Here is a 17,618-nt window from a genome sequence, read left to right on the forward strand (position 1 = left end):
TGGCAGTATTGGGAGTGGTATTAGTGGGAGTGGCAGTATTGGGAATGTTAGAATTGGGAGTGGCAGAAGTGGGAGTGGCAGTATTGGGAATGTTAGAATTGGGAGTGGCAGAAGTGGGAGTGGCAATATTGGGAATGTTAGAATTGGGAGTGGCAGAAGTGGGAGTGGCAGTATTGGGAGTGACAGTATTCGGAGTGGCAGTAGTGGCAGTGGAAGTAGTTTGAGTGGCAGTATTGGGAGTGGCAGTATTGGGAGTGGCAGAGTTGGGAGTGACAGTATTGGGAGTGGCAGTATTGGGAGTGGCAGTATTGGAAGTTGCGGTCGTGGGAGTGGCAGCAGTGGGAGTGGCAGTATTGGGAATAGCAGTATTTGGAGTGGCAGTATTTGGAGTGGCAGTATTTGGAGTGACAGTATTGGGAGTGGCATTAGTTGAATTGGCAGTATTGGGAGTGGCAGTATTGTGAGTGGCAGTAGTGGGAGTGGCAGTATTGGGAATAGCAGTATTTGGAGTGACAGTATTTGGAGTGGCAGTATTTGGAGTGGCAGTATTGGGAGTGGCATTAGTTGAATTGGCAGTATTGGGAGTGGCAGTATTGTGAGTGGCAGTAGTGGGTGTGGCAGTATTGGGAATAGCAGTATTTGGAGTGACAGTATTTGGAGTCAGGTATTTGGAGTGGCAGTATTGGGAGTGGCATTAGTTGAATTGGCAGTAGTGCGAGTGGCAGTAGTGTGAGTGGCAGTATTGGGAGTGTTAGAATTGGGAGTGGCAGTAGTGGGAGTGGAAGTAGTTTGAGTGGCAGTATTGGGAGTGGCAGTATTGGAAGTGGCAGAGTTGGGAGTGACAGTATTGGGAGTGGCAGTATTGGAAGTTGCGGTCGTGGGAGTGGCAGTATTGGGAATAGCAGTATTTGGAGTGGCAGTATTTGGAGTGGCAGTATTGGGAGTGGCAGTATTGGGGGTGGCAGTATTGGTAGTGACAGTATTGGGAGTGGCAGTAGTGGGAGTGGCAGTATTGGGAGTTGCTTTATTGGGAGTGGCAGTATTTGGAGTGGCAGTATTTGGAGTGGCAGTATTTGGAGTGGCAGTATTTGGAGTGGCAGTATTGGGAGTGGCAGTAGTTGAATTGGCAGTATAGGGAGTGGCAGTATTGGAAGTGTCAGTAGTGTGAGAGGCAGTATTGTGAGAGGCAGTATTTGGAGTGGTAATATTGGGAGTGGCAGTATTGGGAATGGCAGTATTGGGAGTGGCAGTAGTGGGAGTGGCAGTATTGGGAGTGGCAGTATTGGGAGTGGTAGCATTGGGAGTGGCAGTAGTGGGAGTGGCAGTATTGGGAGTGGCAGTATTGGGAGTGGCAGTATTGGGAGTGGCAGTATTGGGAGAGATAGCATTAGTGGGAGTTTTCAGTATTTGGAAAGGCAATATTGGGAGTGGCAATAGTGGGAGTGGAAGTAGTGGGAGAGGCAGTAGTAGAAGTGGCAGTATTGGAAGTGGCAGTAGTTGGAGTAGCAGTATTGGGAGTGGCGGTAGTGGGAGTGGTAGTAATGGGAGTGGCAAAAGTGGGAGTGACAGTAATGTGAGTGACAGTATTGGTAGTGGCAGTAGTGGGAGTTGAAGTAGTTAGAGTGGCTGTATTGGGAGTGGCGATAGAGGGAGTGGCAGTATTGGGAGCGGCAGAATTTGGAGTGGCAGTATTAGGAGTGGTAGAATTGGGAGTGGCAGGTTTGGGAGGTGCAGTAATGGGAGTGGAAGTAGTGGGAGTGGCAGTAGTGGGAGTGGTGTAACACCGCTCTAATGTAACACCACTATAATGGGACACCACTATAATGGGCACTAAACTAATAATGTAAACACTACTTATCCTGAGTAGTACTTCCTATCGGTGCACTTGGTAACACTGTTATTGAACACTGTAATATGAGCTGACATATGATGGTTACACCGGAACCAAAAGATACACTGCAAAACAAGGAAATGCTACACAAGGATTAAATACGCTGCCACCATCTGTCTTGACCATTGAGACTATATCAAGCAACGAGGCAAGAAACATTGCTTGACTTTGAGAGTACTTTCTATGACTGTCATTAATTATGGGACGGTTGTCAGCCCACGACTCGACACCTGCACCTGCTTACTTCTGTGGCAAGACATCGTTGACGTCACACTCTCTGCCCTGCTGTCACGACTCCTGCTCCGTAACTTTGTCACCGAGCGTCATATTAACTTGAAATTTTAACACCATGTCCTGTGTAACGAATGAACATTAAAATGTAAATCACAACAAACGCACACTCGCTGTAAACACAATATACACCGCGCGGAGCGTCTGCAGAAAGATGAGGGGGCATTGACAGTACCCTTAATGAGTGGACGAGAGTTATGACCGCGCGCGCAAGACTCCAAAACACTATATCCAAAAGACTAAGAGGATTCAACAATTGACACAGACGGGAAATTTAACATGAGTTTATTGAGACCAAAATTATGTCAATCACCACTTATAAATCCTACTCTAACACTGGCAAAAATTTAAGAAATTTGGACATGGAACAAAACCTCAGAGATCACACACATTACCTTAAGACCTCTGTCTCTCCCTGGCTGAGATGTTCTTCACAGACCCGCTCTCGATCCTGGTGTCCCGCCCTCCCCTCCTAAATCTCTACAGGACCAATATATATACCCCAAAAGGTGGGAGGGGAGATTTACTGTTGCTACCTATCCCAAGAATGTAAGAGATCGGCCTCACGTGTACAAACACTCAAGAATTTTCATTAAACTTGTTTGACATTTACCATACACTCTTCAAGAGAGGAGTTATTAATTATGTGTGTGACTGACCTCTGACCTGGCCAAAAGGGGGAGATCCATGGATGTTTACACATAAGAATCTGGAGTCTAATTCCATTGCAATATTTGACAAGAGTATCATGATATATTACATACTTGAAACTATGCTGACTAAGACTAACCCAGGAATTTTTAATCAACATGCAAGATAATCCGGAGGTCATCTGGGCTGACCTCTTGGAGAAGGATTCCCTGGGTGTGAACTCTAAGGAGGGGGAGGTCATGGGTGTTACAGTGGCAGTATTGAGAGTGGCAGTAGTGGGAGTTGCGGTAGTGGGAGTGGCAGTATTGGGAGTGGCAGTAGTGGGATTGAAAGTAGTAGAGTGGCTATAGTTAGAATGGAAGTAGTAAGAGTGGCAGTAGTGGGAGTAACAGTATTGGGAGTAGCAGTAGTGGGAGTAGCAGCAGTGGGAGTAGCAGCATTGGGAGTGGCAGTAGTGGGAGTGGCGGTAGAAGGAGTGGCAGTAGTGTTAGTGGAAGTAGTTTGAGTGGCAGTATTGGCAGTGGCAGTAGTGGGAGTGGCAGTAGTGGGAGTGGCAGTATTGGGAGTGGCAGTAGTGGGAGTTGCAGTAGTGGGAGTTGAAGTTGTGGGAGAGGTAGTATTGGGAGTGGAAGTAGTGTAAGTAGAAGTTGTGGGAGTGGCAGTAGTAGGAGTGGCAGTAGTGGGAGTGGCAGTAGTGGGAGTGGCAGTAGTGGGAGTGGCAGTAGTGGGAGTGGCAGTAGTGGGAGTGGCAGTAGTGGGAGTGGCATTAGTGGGAGTGGCAGTAGTCTGAGTGGAAGTATTGGGAGTGGCAAATGTGGGAATGACAGTAGTGGGAGTGGCAGGATTGAGAGTGGCAGTAATGGGAGTGGCAGTAGTGGGAGTGACAGTGGAGGGAGTGGCAGACGTGTGAGTGGCACTAGTGAGAGAGGCAGTAGTGGAAGTGACAGTAGTTTGAGTAGAAGTAGTTTGAGTAGCATTATTGGGAGTGGGAGTAGTGGGAGTTGCAGTATTGGGAGTGGCAGTAGTGGGAGTGGCAGTAGTGGGAGTGGCAGTAGTGGGAGTGGCAGTAGTGGGAGTTGCAGTATTGGGAGTGGCAGTAGTGGGAGTGGCAGTAGTGGGAGTGGCAGTAGTGGGAGTGGCAGTAGTGGGAGTGGCAGTAGTGTGAGAGACAGCATTGGGAGTGGCAGTATTGGGAGTGGCAGCATTGAGAGTGGCAGTAGTGGGAGTGGCAGTATTAGGAGTGACAGTATTAGGAGTGGTTGTAGTGGGAGTGGCAGTATTGGGAGTTGTAATAGTGGGAGTGGCAGTAGTGGGAGTGACAGTAGTGGGAGTGACAGTAGTGGGAGTGACAGTAGTGGGAGTGGCAGTTGTGGGAGTGGCAGTAGTGGGAGTGATAGTAGTGGGAGTGACAGTAGTGGGAGTTGCAGTAGTGGGAGTTGCAGTAGTGGGAGTTGCAGTAGTGGGAGTTGCAGTAGTGGGAGTGGCAGTATTGGGAGTGGCAGTATTGGGAGTGGTAGCATTGGGAGTGGCAGTAGTGGGAGTGGCAGTATTGGGAGTGGCAGTATTGGGAGTGGCAGTATTGGGAGTGGCAGTATTGGGAGAGATAGCATTAGTGGGAGTTTTCAGTATTTGGAAAGGCAATATTGGGAGTGGCAATAGTGGGAGTGGAAGTAGTGGGAGAGGCAGTAGTAGAAGTGGCAGTATTGGAAGTGGCAGTAGTTGGAGTAGCAGTATTGGGAGTGGCGGTAGTGGGAGTGGTAGTAATGGGAGTGGCAAAAGTGGAGTGACAGTATTGGTAGTGGCAGTAGTGGGAGTTGAAGTAGTTAGAGTGGCTGTATTGGGAGTGGCGATAGAGGGAGTGGCAGTATTGGGAGCGGCAGAATTGGGAGTGGCAGTATTAGGAGTGGTAGAATTGGGAGTGGCAGGTTTGGGAGGTGCAGTAATGGGAGTGGAAGTAGTGGGAGTGGCAGTAGTGGGAGTGGTGTAACACCGCTCTAATGTAACACCACTATAATGGAACACCACTATAATGGGCACTAAACTAATAATGTAAACACTACTTATCCTGAGTAGTACTTCCTATCGGTGCACTTGGTAACACTGTTATTGAACACTGTAATATGAGCTGACATATGATGGTTACACCGGAACCAAAAGATACACTGCAAAACAAGGAAATGCTACACAAGGATTAAATACGCTGCCACCATCTGTCTTGACCATTGAGACTATATCAAGCAACGAGGCAAGAAACATTGCTTGACTTTGAGAGTACTTTCTATGACTGTCATTAATTATGGGACGGTTGTCAGCCCACGACTCGACACCTGCACCTGCTTACTTCTGTGGCAAGACATCGTTGACGTCACACTCTCTGCCCTGCTGTCACGACTCCTGCTCCGTAACTTTGTCACCGAGCGTCATATTAACTTGAAATTTTAACACCATGTCCTGTGTAACGAATGAACATTAAAATGTAAATCACAACAAACGCACACTCGCTGTAAACACAATATACACCGCGCGGAGCGTCTGCAGAAAGATGAGGGGGCATTGACAGTACCCTTAATGAGTGGACGAGAGTTATGACCGCGCGCGCAAGACTCCAAAACACTATATCCAAAAGACTAAGAGGATTCAACAATTGACACAGACGGGAAATTTAACATGAGTTTATTGAGACCAAAATTATGTCAATCACCACTTATAAATCCTACTCTAACACTGGCAAAAATTTAAGAAATTTGGACATGGAACAAAACCTCAGAGATCACACACATTACCTTAAGACCTCTGTCTCTCCCTGGCTGAGATGTTCTTCACAGACCCGCTCTCGATCCTGGTGTCCCGCCCTCCCCTCCTAAATCTCTACAGGACCAATATATATACCCCAAAAGGTGGGAGGGGAGATTTACTGTTGCTACCTATCCCAAGAATGTAAGAGATCGGCCTCACGTGTACAAACACTCAAGAATTTTCATTAAACTTGTTTGACATTTACCATACACTCTTCAAGAGAGGAGTTATTAATTATGTGTGTGACTGACCTCTGACCTGGCCAAAAGGGGGAGATCCATGGATGTTTACACATAAGAATCTGGAGTCTAATTCCATTGCAATATTTGACAAGAGTATCATGATATATTACATACTTGAAACTATGCTGACTAAGACTAACCCAGGAATTTTTAATCAACATGCAAGATAATCCGGAGGTCATCTGGGCTGACCTCTTGGAGAAGGATTCCCTGGGTGTGAACTCTAAGGAGGGGGAGGTCATGGGTGTTACAGTGGCAGTATTGAGAGTGGCAGTAGTGGGAGTTGCGGTAGTGGGAGTGGCAGTATTGGGAGTGGCAGTAGTGGGATTGAAAGTAGTAGAGTGGCTATAGTTAGAATGGAAGTAGTAAGAGTGGCAGTAGTGGGAGTAACAGTATTGGGAGTAGCAGTAGTGGGAGTAGCAGCATTGGGAGTGGCAGTAGTGGGAGTGGCGGTAGAAGGAGTGGCAGTAGTGTTAGTGGAAGTAGTTTGAGTGGCAGTATTGGCAGTGGCAGTAGTGGGAGTGGCAGTAGTGGGAGTGGCAGTATTGGGAGTGGCAGTAGTGGGAGTTGCAGTAGTGGGAGTTGAAGTTGTGGGAGAGGTAGTATTGGGAGTGGAAGTAGTGTAAGTAGAAGTTGTGGGAGTGGCAGTAGTAGGAGTGGCAGTAGTGGGAGTGGCAGTAGTGGGAGTGGCAGTAGTGGGAGTGGCAGTAGTGGGAGTGGCAGTAGTGGGAGTGGCAGTAGTGGGAGTGGCATTAGTGGGAGTGGCAGTAGTCTGAGTGGAAGTATTGGGAGTGGCAAATGTGGGAATGACAGTAGTGGGAGTGGCAGGATTGAGAGTGGCAGTAATGGGAGTGGCAGTAGTGGGAGTGACAGTGGAGGGAGTGGCAGAAGTGTGAGTGGCACTAGTGAGAGAGGCAGTAGTGGAAGTGACAGTAGTTTGAGTAGAAGTAGTTTGAGTAGCATTATTGGGAGTGGCAGTAGTGGGAGTTGCAGTATTGGGAGTGGCAGTAGTGGGAGTGGCAGTAGTGGGAGTGGCAGTAGTGGGAGTTGCAGTATTGGGAGTGGCAGTAGTGGGAGTGGCAGTAGTGGGAGTGGCAGTAGTGGGAGTGGCAGTAGTGGGAGTGGCAGTAGTGTGAGAGACAGCATTGGGAGTGGCAGTATTGGGAGTGGCAGCATTGAGAGTGGCAGTAGTGGGAGTGGCAGTATTAGGAGTGACAGTATTAGGAGTGGTTGTAGTGGGAGTGGCAGTATTGGGAGTTGTAATAGTGGGAGTGGCAGTAGTGGGAGTGACAGTAGTGGGAGTGACAGTAGTGGGAGTGACAGTAGTGGGAGTGGCAGTTGTGGGAGTGGCAGTAGTGGGAGTGATAGTAGTGGGAGTGACAGTAGTGGGAGTTGCAGTAGTGGGAGTTGCAGTAGTGGGAGTTGCAGTAGTGGGAGTTGCAGTAGTGGGAGTGGCAGTATTGGGAGTGGCAGTATTGGGAGTGGTAGCATTGGGAGTGGCAGTAGTGGGAGTGGCAGTATTGGGAGTGGCAGTATTGGGAGTGGCAGTATTGGGAGTGGCAGTATTGGGAGAGATAGCATTAGTGGGAGTTTTCAGTATTTGGAAAGGCAATATTGGGAGTGGCAATAGTGGGAGTGGAAGTAGTGGGAGAGGCAGTAGTAGAAGTGGCAGTATTGGAAGTGGCAGTAGTTGGAGTAGCAGTATTGGGAGTGGCGGTAGTGGGAGTGGTAGTAATGGGAGTGGCAAAAGTGGGAGTGACAGTAATGTGAGTGACAGTATTGGTAGTGGCAGTAGTGGGAGTTGAAGTAGTTAGAGTGGCTGTATTGGGAGTGGCGATAGAGGGAGTGGCAGTATTGGGAGCGGCAGAATTGGGAGTGGCAGTATTAGGAGTGGTAGAATTGGGAGTGGCAGGTTTGGGAGGTGCAGTAATGGGAGTGGAAGTAGTGGGAGTGGCAGTAGTGGGAGTGGTGTAACACCGCTCTAATGTAACACCACTATAATGGAACACCACTATAATGGGCACTAAACTAATAATGTAAACACTACTTATCCTGAGTAGTACTTCCTATCGGTGCACTTGGTAACACTGTTATTGAACACTGTAATATGAGCTGACATATGATGGTTACACCGGAACCAAAAGATACACTGCAAAACAAGGAAATGCTACACAAGGATTAAATACGCTGCCACCATCTGTCTTGACCATTGAGACTATATCAAGCAACGAGGCAAGAAACATTGCTTGACTTTGAGAGTACTTTCTATGACTGTCATTAATTATGGGACGGTTGTCAGCCCACGACTCGACACCTGCACCTGCTTACTTCTGTGGCAAGACATCGTTGACGTCACACTCTCTGCCCTGCTGTCACGACTCCTGCTCCGTAACTTTGTCACCGAGCGTCATATTAACTTGAAATTTTAACACCATGTCCTGTGTAACGAATGAACATTAAAATGTAAATCACAACAAACGCACACTCGCTGTAAACACAATATACACCGCGCGGAGCGTCTGCAGAAAGATGAGGGGGCATTGACAGTTCCCTTAATGAGTGGACGAGAGTTATGACCGCGCGCGCAAGACTCCAAAACACTATATCCAAAAGACTAAGAGGATTCAACAATTGACACAGACGGGAAATTTAACATGAGTTTATTGAGACCAAAATTATGTCAATCACCACTTATAAATCCTACTCTAACACTGGCAAAAATTTAAGAAATTTGGACATGGAACAAAACCTCAGAGATCACACACATTACCTTAAGACCTCTGTCTCTCCCTGGCTGAGATGTTCTTCACAGACCCGCTCTCGATCCTGGTGTCCCGCCCTCCCCTCCTAAATCTCTACAGGACCAATATATATACCCCAAAAGGTGGGAGGGGAGATTTACTGTTGCTACCTATCCCAAGAATGTAAGAGATCGGCCTCACGTGTACAAACACTCAAGAATTTTCATTAAACTTGTTTGACATTTACCATACACTCTTCAAGAGAGGAGTTATTAATTATGTGTGTGACTGACCTCTGACCTGGCCAAAAGGGGGAGATCCATGGATGTTTACACATAAGAATCTGGAGTCTAATTCCATTGCAATATTTGACAAGAGTATCATGATATATTACATACTTGAAACTATGCTGACTAAGACTAACCCAGGAATTTTTAATCAACATGCAAGATAATCCGGAGGTCATCTGGGCTGACCTCTTGGAGAAGGATTCCCTGGGTGTGAACTCTAAGGAGGGGGAGGTCATGGGTGTTACAGTGGCAGTATTGAGAGTGGCAGTAGTGGGAGTTGCGGTAGTGGGAGTGGCAGTATTGGGAGTGGCAGTAGTGGGATTGAAAGTAGTAGAGTGGCTATAGTTAGAATGGAAGTAGTAAGAGTGGCAGTAGTGGGAGTAACAGTATTGGGAGTAGCAGTAGTGGGAGTAGCAGCATTGGGAGTGGCAGTAGTGGGAGTGGCGGTAGAAGGAGTGGCAGTAGTGTTAGTGGAAGTAGTTTGAGTGGCAGTATTGGCAGTGGCAGTAGTGGGAGTGGCAGTAGTGGGAGTGGCAGTATTGGGAGTGGCAGTAGTGGGAGTTGCAGTAGTGGGAGTTGAAGTTGTGGGAGAGGTAGTATTGGGAGTGGAAGTAGTGTAAGTAGAAGTTGTGGGAGTGGCAGTAGTAGGAGTGGCAGTAGTGGGAGTGGCAGTAGTGGGAGTGGCAGTAGTGGGAGTGGCAGTAGTGGGAGTGGCAGTAGTGGGAGTGGCATTAGTGGGAGTGGCAGTAGTCTGAGTGGAAGTATTGGGAGTGGCAAATGTGGGAATGACAGTAGTGGGAGTGGCAGGATTGAGAGTGGCAGTAATGGGAGTGGCAGTAGTGGGAGTGACAGTGGAGGGAGTGGCAGAAGTGTGAGTGGCACTAGTGAGAGAGGCAGTAGTGGAAGTGACAGTAGTTTGAGTAGAAGTAGTTTGAGTAGCATTATTGGGAGTGGCAGTAGTGGGAGTTGCAGTATTGGGAGTGGCAGTAGTGGGAGTGGCAGTAGTGGGAGTGGCAGTAGTGGGAGTTGCAGTATTGGGAGTGGCAGTAGTGGGAGTGGCAGTAGTGGGAGTGGCAGTAGTGGGAGTGGCAGTAGTGGGAGTGGCAGTAGTGTGAGAGACAGCATTGGGAGTGGCAGTATTGGGAGTGGCAGCATTGAGAGTGGCAGTAATGGGAGTGGCAGTATTAGGAGTGACAGTATTAGGAGTGGTTGTAGTGGGAGTGGCAGTATTGGGAGTTGTAATAGTGGGAGTGGCAGTAGTGGGAGTGACAGTAGTGGGAGTGACAGTAGTGGGAGTGACAGTAGTGGGAGTGGCAGTTGTGGGAGTGGCAGTAGTGGGAGTGATAGTAGTGGGAGTGACAGTAGTGGGAGTTGCAGTAGTGGGAGTTGCAGTAGTGGGAGTTGCAGTAGTGGGAGTGGCAGTAGTGGGAGTGGAAGTAGTGGGAGTGGCAGTATTGGGAGTGGCAGTAGTGGGAGTGGCAGTAGTGGGAGTGGCAGTATTCGGAGTGGCAGTATTGGGAGTGGCAGTAGTGGGAGTGGCAGTAGTGGGAGTGGCAGTATTGGGAGTGGTGGGAGTGGGAGTGTTGTTAGTGAGTGGGAGGTAGTGGTAGTGGTAGTGGGAGTAGTGGTGATTCAGTATTACCAACAAGACGAAGGTGGTGGTGGTTCAGTATTACCAACAACATGAAGGTGGTGGTGGTTCAGTATTACCAACAACATGAAGGTGGTGGTGGTGGTTCAGTGTTACCAACAACATGAAGGTGGTGGTGGTGGTTCAGTATTACCAACATACCAACAACATGAAGGTGGTGGTGGTTCAGTATTACCAACAACATGAAGGTGGTGGTGGTGGTTCAGTGTTACCAACAACATGAAGGTGGTGGTGGTGGTTCAGTATTACCAACAATATGAAGGTGGTGGTGGTGGTTCAGTATTACCAACAACATGAAGGTGGTGGTGGTGGTTCAGTATTACCAACAACATGAAGGTGGTGGTGGTGGTTCAGTGTTACCAACAACATGAAGGTGGTGGTGGTGGTTCAGTATTACCAACAACATGAAGGTGGTGGTGGTTCAGTATTACCAACAACATGAAGGTGGTGGTGGTGGTGGTTCAGTATTACCAACAACATGAAGGTGGTGGTGGTGGTTCAGTATTACCAACAACATGAAGGTGGTGGTGGTGGTTCAGTATTACCAACAACATGAAGGTGGTGGTGGTGGTTCAGTATTACCAACAACATGAAGGTGGTGGTGGTGGTTCAGTATTACCAACAACATGAAGGTGGTGGTGGTGGTTCAGTATTACCAACAACATGAAGGTGGTGGTGGTGGTTCAGTATTACCAACAACATGAAGGTGGTGGTGGTGGTTCAGTATTACCAACAACATGAAGGTGGTGGTGGTGGTTCAGTATTACCAACAACATGAAGGTGGTGGTGGTTCAGTATTACCAACAACATGAAGGTGGTGGTGGTGGTTCAGTATTACCAACAACATGAAGGTGGTGGTGGTGGTTCAGTATTACCAACAAGAGCGAAGGTGCCATCAGCCACGGAGGTGAAGAAGGCCCAGGCGGAGATCTCGTCGTCCAGGAAGACGCCCAAGCGGCTCCGCGCCCCGGCCAGGGCGCCTCTCTCACCAACCTATCACAAGACACATTTATTAAACATATGACGTAAAGCAAGATTCATGAGTAAGAGCAGCAAGAGTCATGAGTAAGAGCAGCAAGAGTCATGAGTGAGAGCAGGTGATAGACCTTACGAGGCAGAGGTACCTATTAGTACAGAGATCCTAAAGGAGGTTATCAACTCTACATGACCAGGTCGTTGACAGGTAACGACCCCTAAACAACGTTGGCACGGGTTGACAAGAGTCTGCCGGCACGGGTTGACAAGAGTCTGCCGGCACGGGTTGACAAGAGACTGCCGGCACGGGTTGACAAGAGACTGCCGGCACGGGTTGACAAGAGACTGCCGGCACGGGTTGACAAGAGACTGCCGGCACGGGTTGACAAGAGACTGCCGGCACGGGTTGACAAGAGACTGCCGGCACGGGTTGACAAGAGACTGCCGGCACGGGTTGACAAGAGTCTGCCGGCACGGGTTGACAAGAGTCTGCCGGCACGGGTTGACAAGAGTCTGCCGGCACGGGTTGACAAGAGTCTGCCAGCACGGGTTGACAAGAGTCTGCCAGCACGGGTTGACAAGAGTCTGCCGGCACGGGTTGACAAGAGTCTGCCGGCACGGGTTGACAAGAGTCTGCCAGCACGGGTTGACAAGAGTCTGCCGGCACGGGTTGACAAGAGTCTGCCAGCACGGGTTGACAAGAGTCTGCCGGCACGGGTTGACAAGAGTCTGCCAGCACGGGTTGACAAGAGACTGCCGGCACGGGTTGACAAGAGTCTGCCGGCACGGGTTGACAAGAGTCTGCCGGCACGGGTTGACAAGAGTCTGCCGGCACGGGTTGACAAGAGTCTGCCGGCACGGGTTGACAAGAGTCTGCCGGCACGGGTTGACAAGAGTCTGCCGGCACGGGTTGACAAGAGTCTGCCAGCACGGGTTGACAAGAGTCTGCCGGCACGGGTTGACAAGAGTCTGCCGGCACGGGTTGACAAGAGTCTGCCAGCACGGGTTGACAAGAGTCTGCCAGCACGGGTTGACAAGAGTCTGCCAGCACGGGTTGACAAGAGTCTGCCGGCACGGGTTGACAAGAGTCTGCCGGCACGGGTTGACAAGAGTCTGCCGGCACGGGTTGACAAGAGTCTGCCGGCACGGGTTGACAAGAGTCTGCCAGCACGGGTTGACAAGAGTCTGCCAGCACGGGTTGACAAGAGACTGCCGGCACGGGTTGACAAGAGTCTGCCGGCACGGGTTGACAAGAGTCTGCCGGCACGGGTTGACAAGAGTCTGCCGGCACGGGTTGACAAGAGACTGCCGGCACGGGTTGACAAGAGACTGCCAGCACGGGTTGACAAGAGTCTGCCAGCACGGGTTGACAAGAGTCTGCCGGCACGGGTTGACAAGAGTCTGCCAGCACGGGTTGACAAGAGACTGCCGGCACGGGTTGACAAGAGACTGCCGGCACGGGTTGACAAGAGACTGCCGGCACGGGTTGACAAGAGTCTGCCGGCACGGGTTGACAAGAGACTGGCGGCACGGGTTGACAAGAGACTGCCAGCACGGGTTGACAAGAGTCTGCCAGCACGGGTTGACAAGAGTCTGCCGGCCCGGGTTGACAAGAGACTGCCGGCACGGGTTGACAAGAGACTGCCGGCACGGGTTGACAAGAGACTGGCGGCACGGGTTGACAAGAGACTGCCGGCACGGGTTGACAAGAGACTGGCGGCACGGGTTGACAAGAGACTGCCGGCATGGGTTGACAAGAGACTGGCGGCACGGGTTGACAAGAGACTGCCGGCACGGGTTGACAAGAGTCTGCCAGCACGGGTTGACAAGAGTCTGCCGGCACGGGTTGACAAGAGACTGGCGGCACGGGTTGACAAGAGTCTGCCAGCACGGGTTGACAAGAGTCTGCCGGCACGGGTTGACAAGAGTCTGCCAGCACGGGTTGACAAGAGACTGCCGGCACGGGTTGACAAGAGACTGGCGGAACGGGTTGACAAGAGACTGCCGGCACGGGTTGACAAGAGTCTGCCGGCACGGGTTGACAAGAGACTGCCGGCACGGGTTGACAAGAGTCTGCCAGCACGGGTTGACAAGAGTCTGCCGGCACGGGTTGACAAGAGTCTGCCGGCACGGGTTGACAAGAGACTGGCGGCACGGGTTGACAAGAGACTGCCGGCACGGGTTGACAAGAGACTGCCGGCACGGGTTGACAAGAGATTGCCAGCACGGGTTGACAAGAGTCTGCGGCACGGGTTGACAAGAGACTGGCGGCACGGGTTGACAAGAGACTGCCGGCACGGGTTGACAAGAGACTGCCGGCACGGGTTGACAAGAGATTGCCGGCACGGGCTGACAAGAGTCTGCCGGCACGGGTTGACAAGAGACTGGCGGCACGGGTTGACAAGAGACTGCCGGCACGGGCTGACAAGAGTCTGCCGGCATGGGTTGACAAGAGTCTGCCGGCACGGGTTGACAAGAGTCTGCCGGCACGGGTTGACAAGAGTCTGCCGGCACGGGTTGACAAGAGTCTGCCGGCACGGGTTGACAAGAGACTGCCAGCACGGGTTGACAAGAGTCTGCCGGCACGGGTTGACAAGAGTCTGCCGGCACGGGTTGACAAGAGTCTGCCGGCACGGGTTGACAAGAGTCTGCCGGCACGGGTTGACAAGAGTCTGCCGGCACGGGTTGACAAGAGTCTGCCGGCACGGGTTGACAAGAGTCTGCCGGCACGGGTTGACAAGAGTCTGCCGGCACGGGTTGACAAGAGTCTGCCGGCACGGGTTGACAAGAGACTGGCGGCACGGGTTGACAAGAGACTGCCGGCACGGGCTGACAAGAGTCTGCCGGCACGGGTTGACAAGAGTCTGCCGGCACGGGTTGACAAGAGTCTGCCGGCACGGGTTGACAAGAGTCTGCCGGCACGGGTTGACAAGAGTCTGCCGGCACGGGTTGACAAGAGTCTGCCGGCACGGGTTGACAAGAGTCTGCCGGCACGGGTTGACAAGAGTCTGCCGGCACGGGTTGACAAGAGTCTGCCGGCACGGGTTGACAAGAGTCTGCCGGCACGGGTTGACAAGAGTCTGCCGGCACGGGTTGACAAGAGTCTGCCGGCACGGGTTGACAAGAGTCTGCCGGCACGGGTTGACAAGAGTCTGCCGGCACGGGTTGACAAGAGACTGGCGGCACGGGTTGACAAGAGTCTGCCGGCACGGGTTGACAAGAGTCTGCCGGCACGGGTTGACAAGAGACTGCCGGCACGGGTTGACAAGAGTCTGCCAGCACGGGTTGACAAGAGACTGCCGGCACGGGTTGACAAGAGTCTGCCGGCACGGGTTGACAAGAGTCTGCCAGCACGGGTTGACAAGAGACTGCCGGCACGGGTTGACAAGAGTCTGCCGGCACGGGTTGACAAGAGTCTGCCAGCACGGGTTGACAAGAGACTGCCGGCACGGGTTGACAAGAGTCTGCCAGCACGGGTTGACAAGAGACTGCCGGCACGGGTTGACAAGAGTCTGCCAGCACGGGTTGACAAGAGACTGCCGGCACGGGTTGACAAGAGTCTGCCAGCACGGGTTGACAAGAGACTGCCGGCACGGGTTGACAAGAGTCTGCCGGCACGGGTTGACAAGAGACTGCCGGCACGGGTTGACAAGAGTCTGCCAGCACGGGTTGACAAGAGACTGCCAGCACGGGTTGACAAGAGACTGCCGGCACGGGTTGACAAGAGACTGCCGGCACGGGTTGACAAGAGACTGCCGGCACGGGTTGACAAGAGTCTGCCAGCACGGGTTGACAAGAGACTGCCGGCACGGGTTGACAAGAGACTGCCGGCACGGGTTGACAAGAGTCTGCCGGCACGGGTTGACAAGAGACTGCCGGCATGGGTTGACAAGAGTCTGCCGGCACGGGTTGACAAGAGTCTGCCGGCATGGGTTGACAAGAGTCTGCCGGCATGGGTTGACAAGAGTCTGCCGGCACGGGTTGACAAGAGTCTGCCGGCACGGGTTGACAAGAGTCTGCCGGCACGGGTTGACAAGAGTCTGCCAGCACGGGTTGACAAGAGTCTGCCAGCACGGGTTGACAAGAGTCTGCCGGCACGGGTTGACAAGAGTCTGCCAGCACGGGTTGACAAGAGTCTGCCGGCACGGGTTGACAAGAGTCTGCCGGCACGGGTTGACAAGAGTCTGCCGGCACGGGTTGACAAGAGACTGCCGGCACGGGTTGACAAGAGACTGCCGGCACGGGTTGACAAGAGACTGCCGGCACGGGTTGACAAGAGTCTGCCAGCACGGGTTGACAAGAGTCTGCCGGCACGGGTTGACAAGAGTCTGCCGGCACGGGTTGACAAGAGACTGCCGGCACGGGTTGACAAGAGTCTGCCAGCACGGGTTGACAAGAGTCTGCCGGCACGGGTTGACAAGAGACTGCCGGCACGGGTTGACAAGAGTCTGCCAGCACGGGTTGACAAGAGTCTGCCAGCACGGGTTGACAAGAGTCTGCCGGCACGGGTTGACAAGAGACTGCCGGCACGGGCTGACAAGAGTCTGCCGGCACGGGTTGACAAGAGACTGCCGGCACGGGCTGACAAGAGACTGCCGGCACGGGTTGACAAGAGTCTGCCAGCACGGGTTGACAAGAGTCTGCCAGCACGGGTTGACAAGAGTCTGCCGGCACGGGTTGACAAGAGACTGCCGGCACGGGCTGACAAGAGTCTGCCGGCACGGGTTGACAAGAGACTGCCGGCACGGGCTGACAAGAGACTGCCGGCACGGGCTGACAAGAGTCTGCCGGCACGGGTTGACAAGAGACTGCCGGCACGGGTTGACAAGAGACTGCCGGCACGGGCTGACAAGAGACTGCCGGCATGGGCTGACAAGAGACTGCCGGCATGGGTTGACAAGAGACTGCCGGCACGGGTTGACAAGAGACTGCCGGCACGGGCTGACAAGAGTCTGCCGGCACGGGTTGACAAGAGACTGCCGGCACGGGCTGACAAGAGTCTGCCGGCACGGGTTGACAAGAGACTGCCGGCACGGGCTGACAAGAGACTGCCGGCACGGGCTGACAAGAGTCTGCCAGCACGGGTTGACAAGAGACTGCCGGCACGGGCTGACAAGAGTCTGCCGGCACGGGTTGACAAGAGACTGCCGGCACGGGTTGACAAGAGACTGCCGGCACGGGCTGACAAGAGTCTGCCGGCACGGGTTGACAAGAGACTGCCGGCACGGGCTGACAAGAGTCTGCCGGCACGGGTTGACAAGAGACTGCCGGCACGGGCTGACAAGAGACTGCCGGCACGGGCTGACAAGAGTCTGCCGGCACGGGTTGACAAGAGACTGCCGGCACGGATTGACAAGAGACTGCCGGCACGGGCTGACAAGAGACTGCCGGCATGGGCTGACAAGAGACTGCCGGCACGGGTTGACAAGAGTCTGCCGGCACGGGTTGACAAGAGACTGCCAGCACGGGTTGACAAGAGCTGTAGTATATTTTACTTGTTGCAGTACCTGTGTTACTTGTTGTAAGTCGTGTATTAATTGTTGTAGTGTATGTGTTACCTGTTGTAGAGTATGTGTTACCTGTTGTAGTGTATGTGTTACCTGTTGTAGAGTATGTGTTACCTGTTGTAGTGTATGTGTTACCTGTTGTAGAGTATGTGTTACCTGTTGTAGTGTATGTGTTACCTGTTGTAGTGTATGTGTTACCTGTTGTAGTGTATGTGTTACCTGTTGTAGTGTATGTGTTACCTGTTGTAGTGTATGTGTTACCTGTTGTAGAGTATGTGTTACCTGTTGTAGTGTATGTGTTACCTGTTGTAGTGTATGTGTTACCTGTTGTAGTGTATGTGTTACCTGTTGTAGTGTATGTGTTACCTGTTGTAGTGTATGTGTTACCTGTTGTAGAGTATGTGTTACCTGTTGTAGTGTATGTGTTACCTGTTGTAGAGTATGTGTTACCTGTTGTAGTGTATGTGTTACCTGTTGTAGTGCATGTGTTACCTGTTGTAGAGTATGTGTTACCTGTTGTAGTGTATGTGTTACCTGTTGTAGAGTATGTGTTACCTGTTGTAGTGTATGTGTTACCTGTTGT

The 17,618-nt window shown here is 51.9% G+C and overlaps 1 protein-coding gene across 1 annotated transcript; it reads left to right on the forward strand.

Annotated features, from left to right (window-relative positions):
• Positions 1-44: 44 nt before the first annotated feature.
• Positions 45-17,053, forward strand: LOC138364454 (uncharacterized). Its single transcript, XM_069324091.1, has 3 exons — positions 45-215; positions 11,775-13,623; positions 13,767-17,053. Exons 1-3 carry the CDS (start codon positions 45-47, stop codon positions 17,051-17,053), a joined length of 5,307 nt encoding a protein of 1,768 aa, XP_069180192.1.
• The last annotated feature ends 565 nt before the right edge of the window (positions 17,054-17,618 follow it).

Source organism: Procambarus clarkii, chromosome 13, assembly GCF_040958095.1.
Source record: "Procambarus clarkii isolate CNS0578487 chromosome 13, FALCON_Pclarkii_2.0, whole genome shotgun sequence".
NCBI lineage: Eukaryota > Metazoa > Arthropoda > Malacostraca > Decapoda > Cambaridae > Procambarus > Procambarus clarkii.

What these genes read in the sequence shown, in the direction of transcription:
- LOC138364454 (XM_069324091.1), top strand. Translation starts at nt 45, where the DNA reads ATGTTAGAATTGGGAGTGGCAGAAGTGGGAGTGGCAGTATTGGGAATG. An exon ending in TGGCAGTAGTGGCAGTGGAA is followed by an intron (nt 216 to 11,774) that starts GTAGTTTGAGTG and finishes CGGGTTGACAAG; the next exon opens with AGTCTGCCGGCACGGGTTGA. An exon ending in GCCAGCACGGGTTGACAAGA is followed by an intron (nt 13,624 to 13,766) that starts GTCTGCCGGCAC and finishes CGGGTTGACAAG; the next exon opens with AGTCTGCGGCACGGGTTGAC.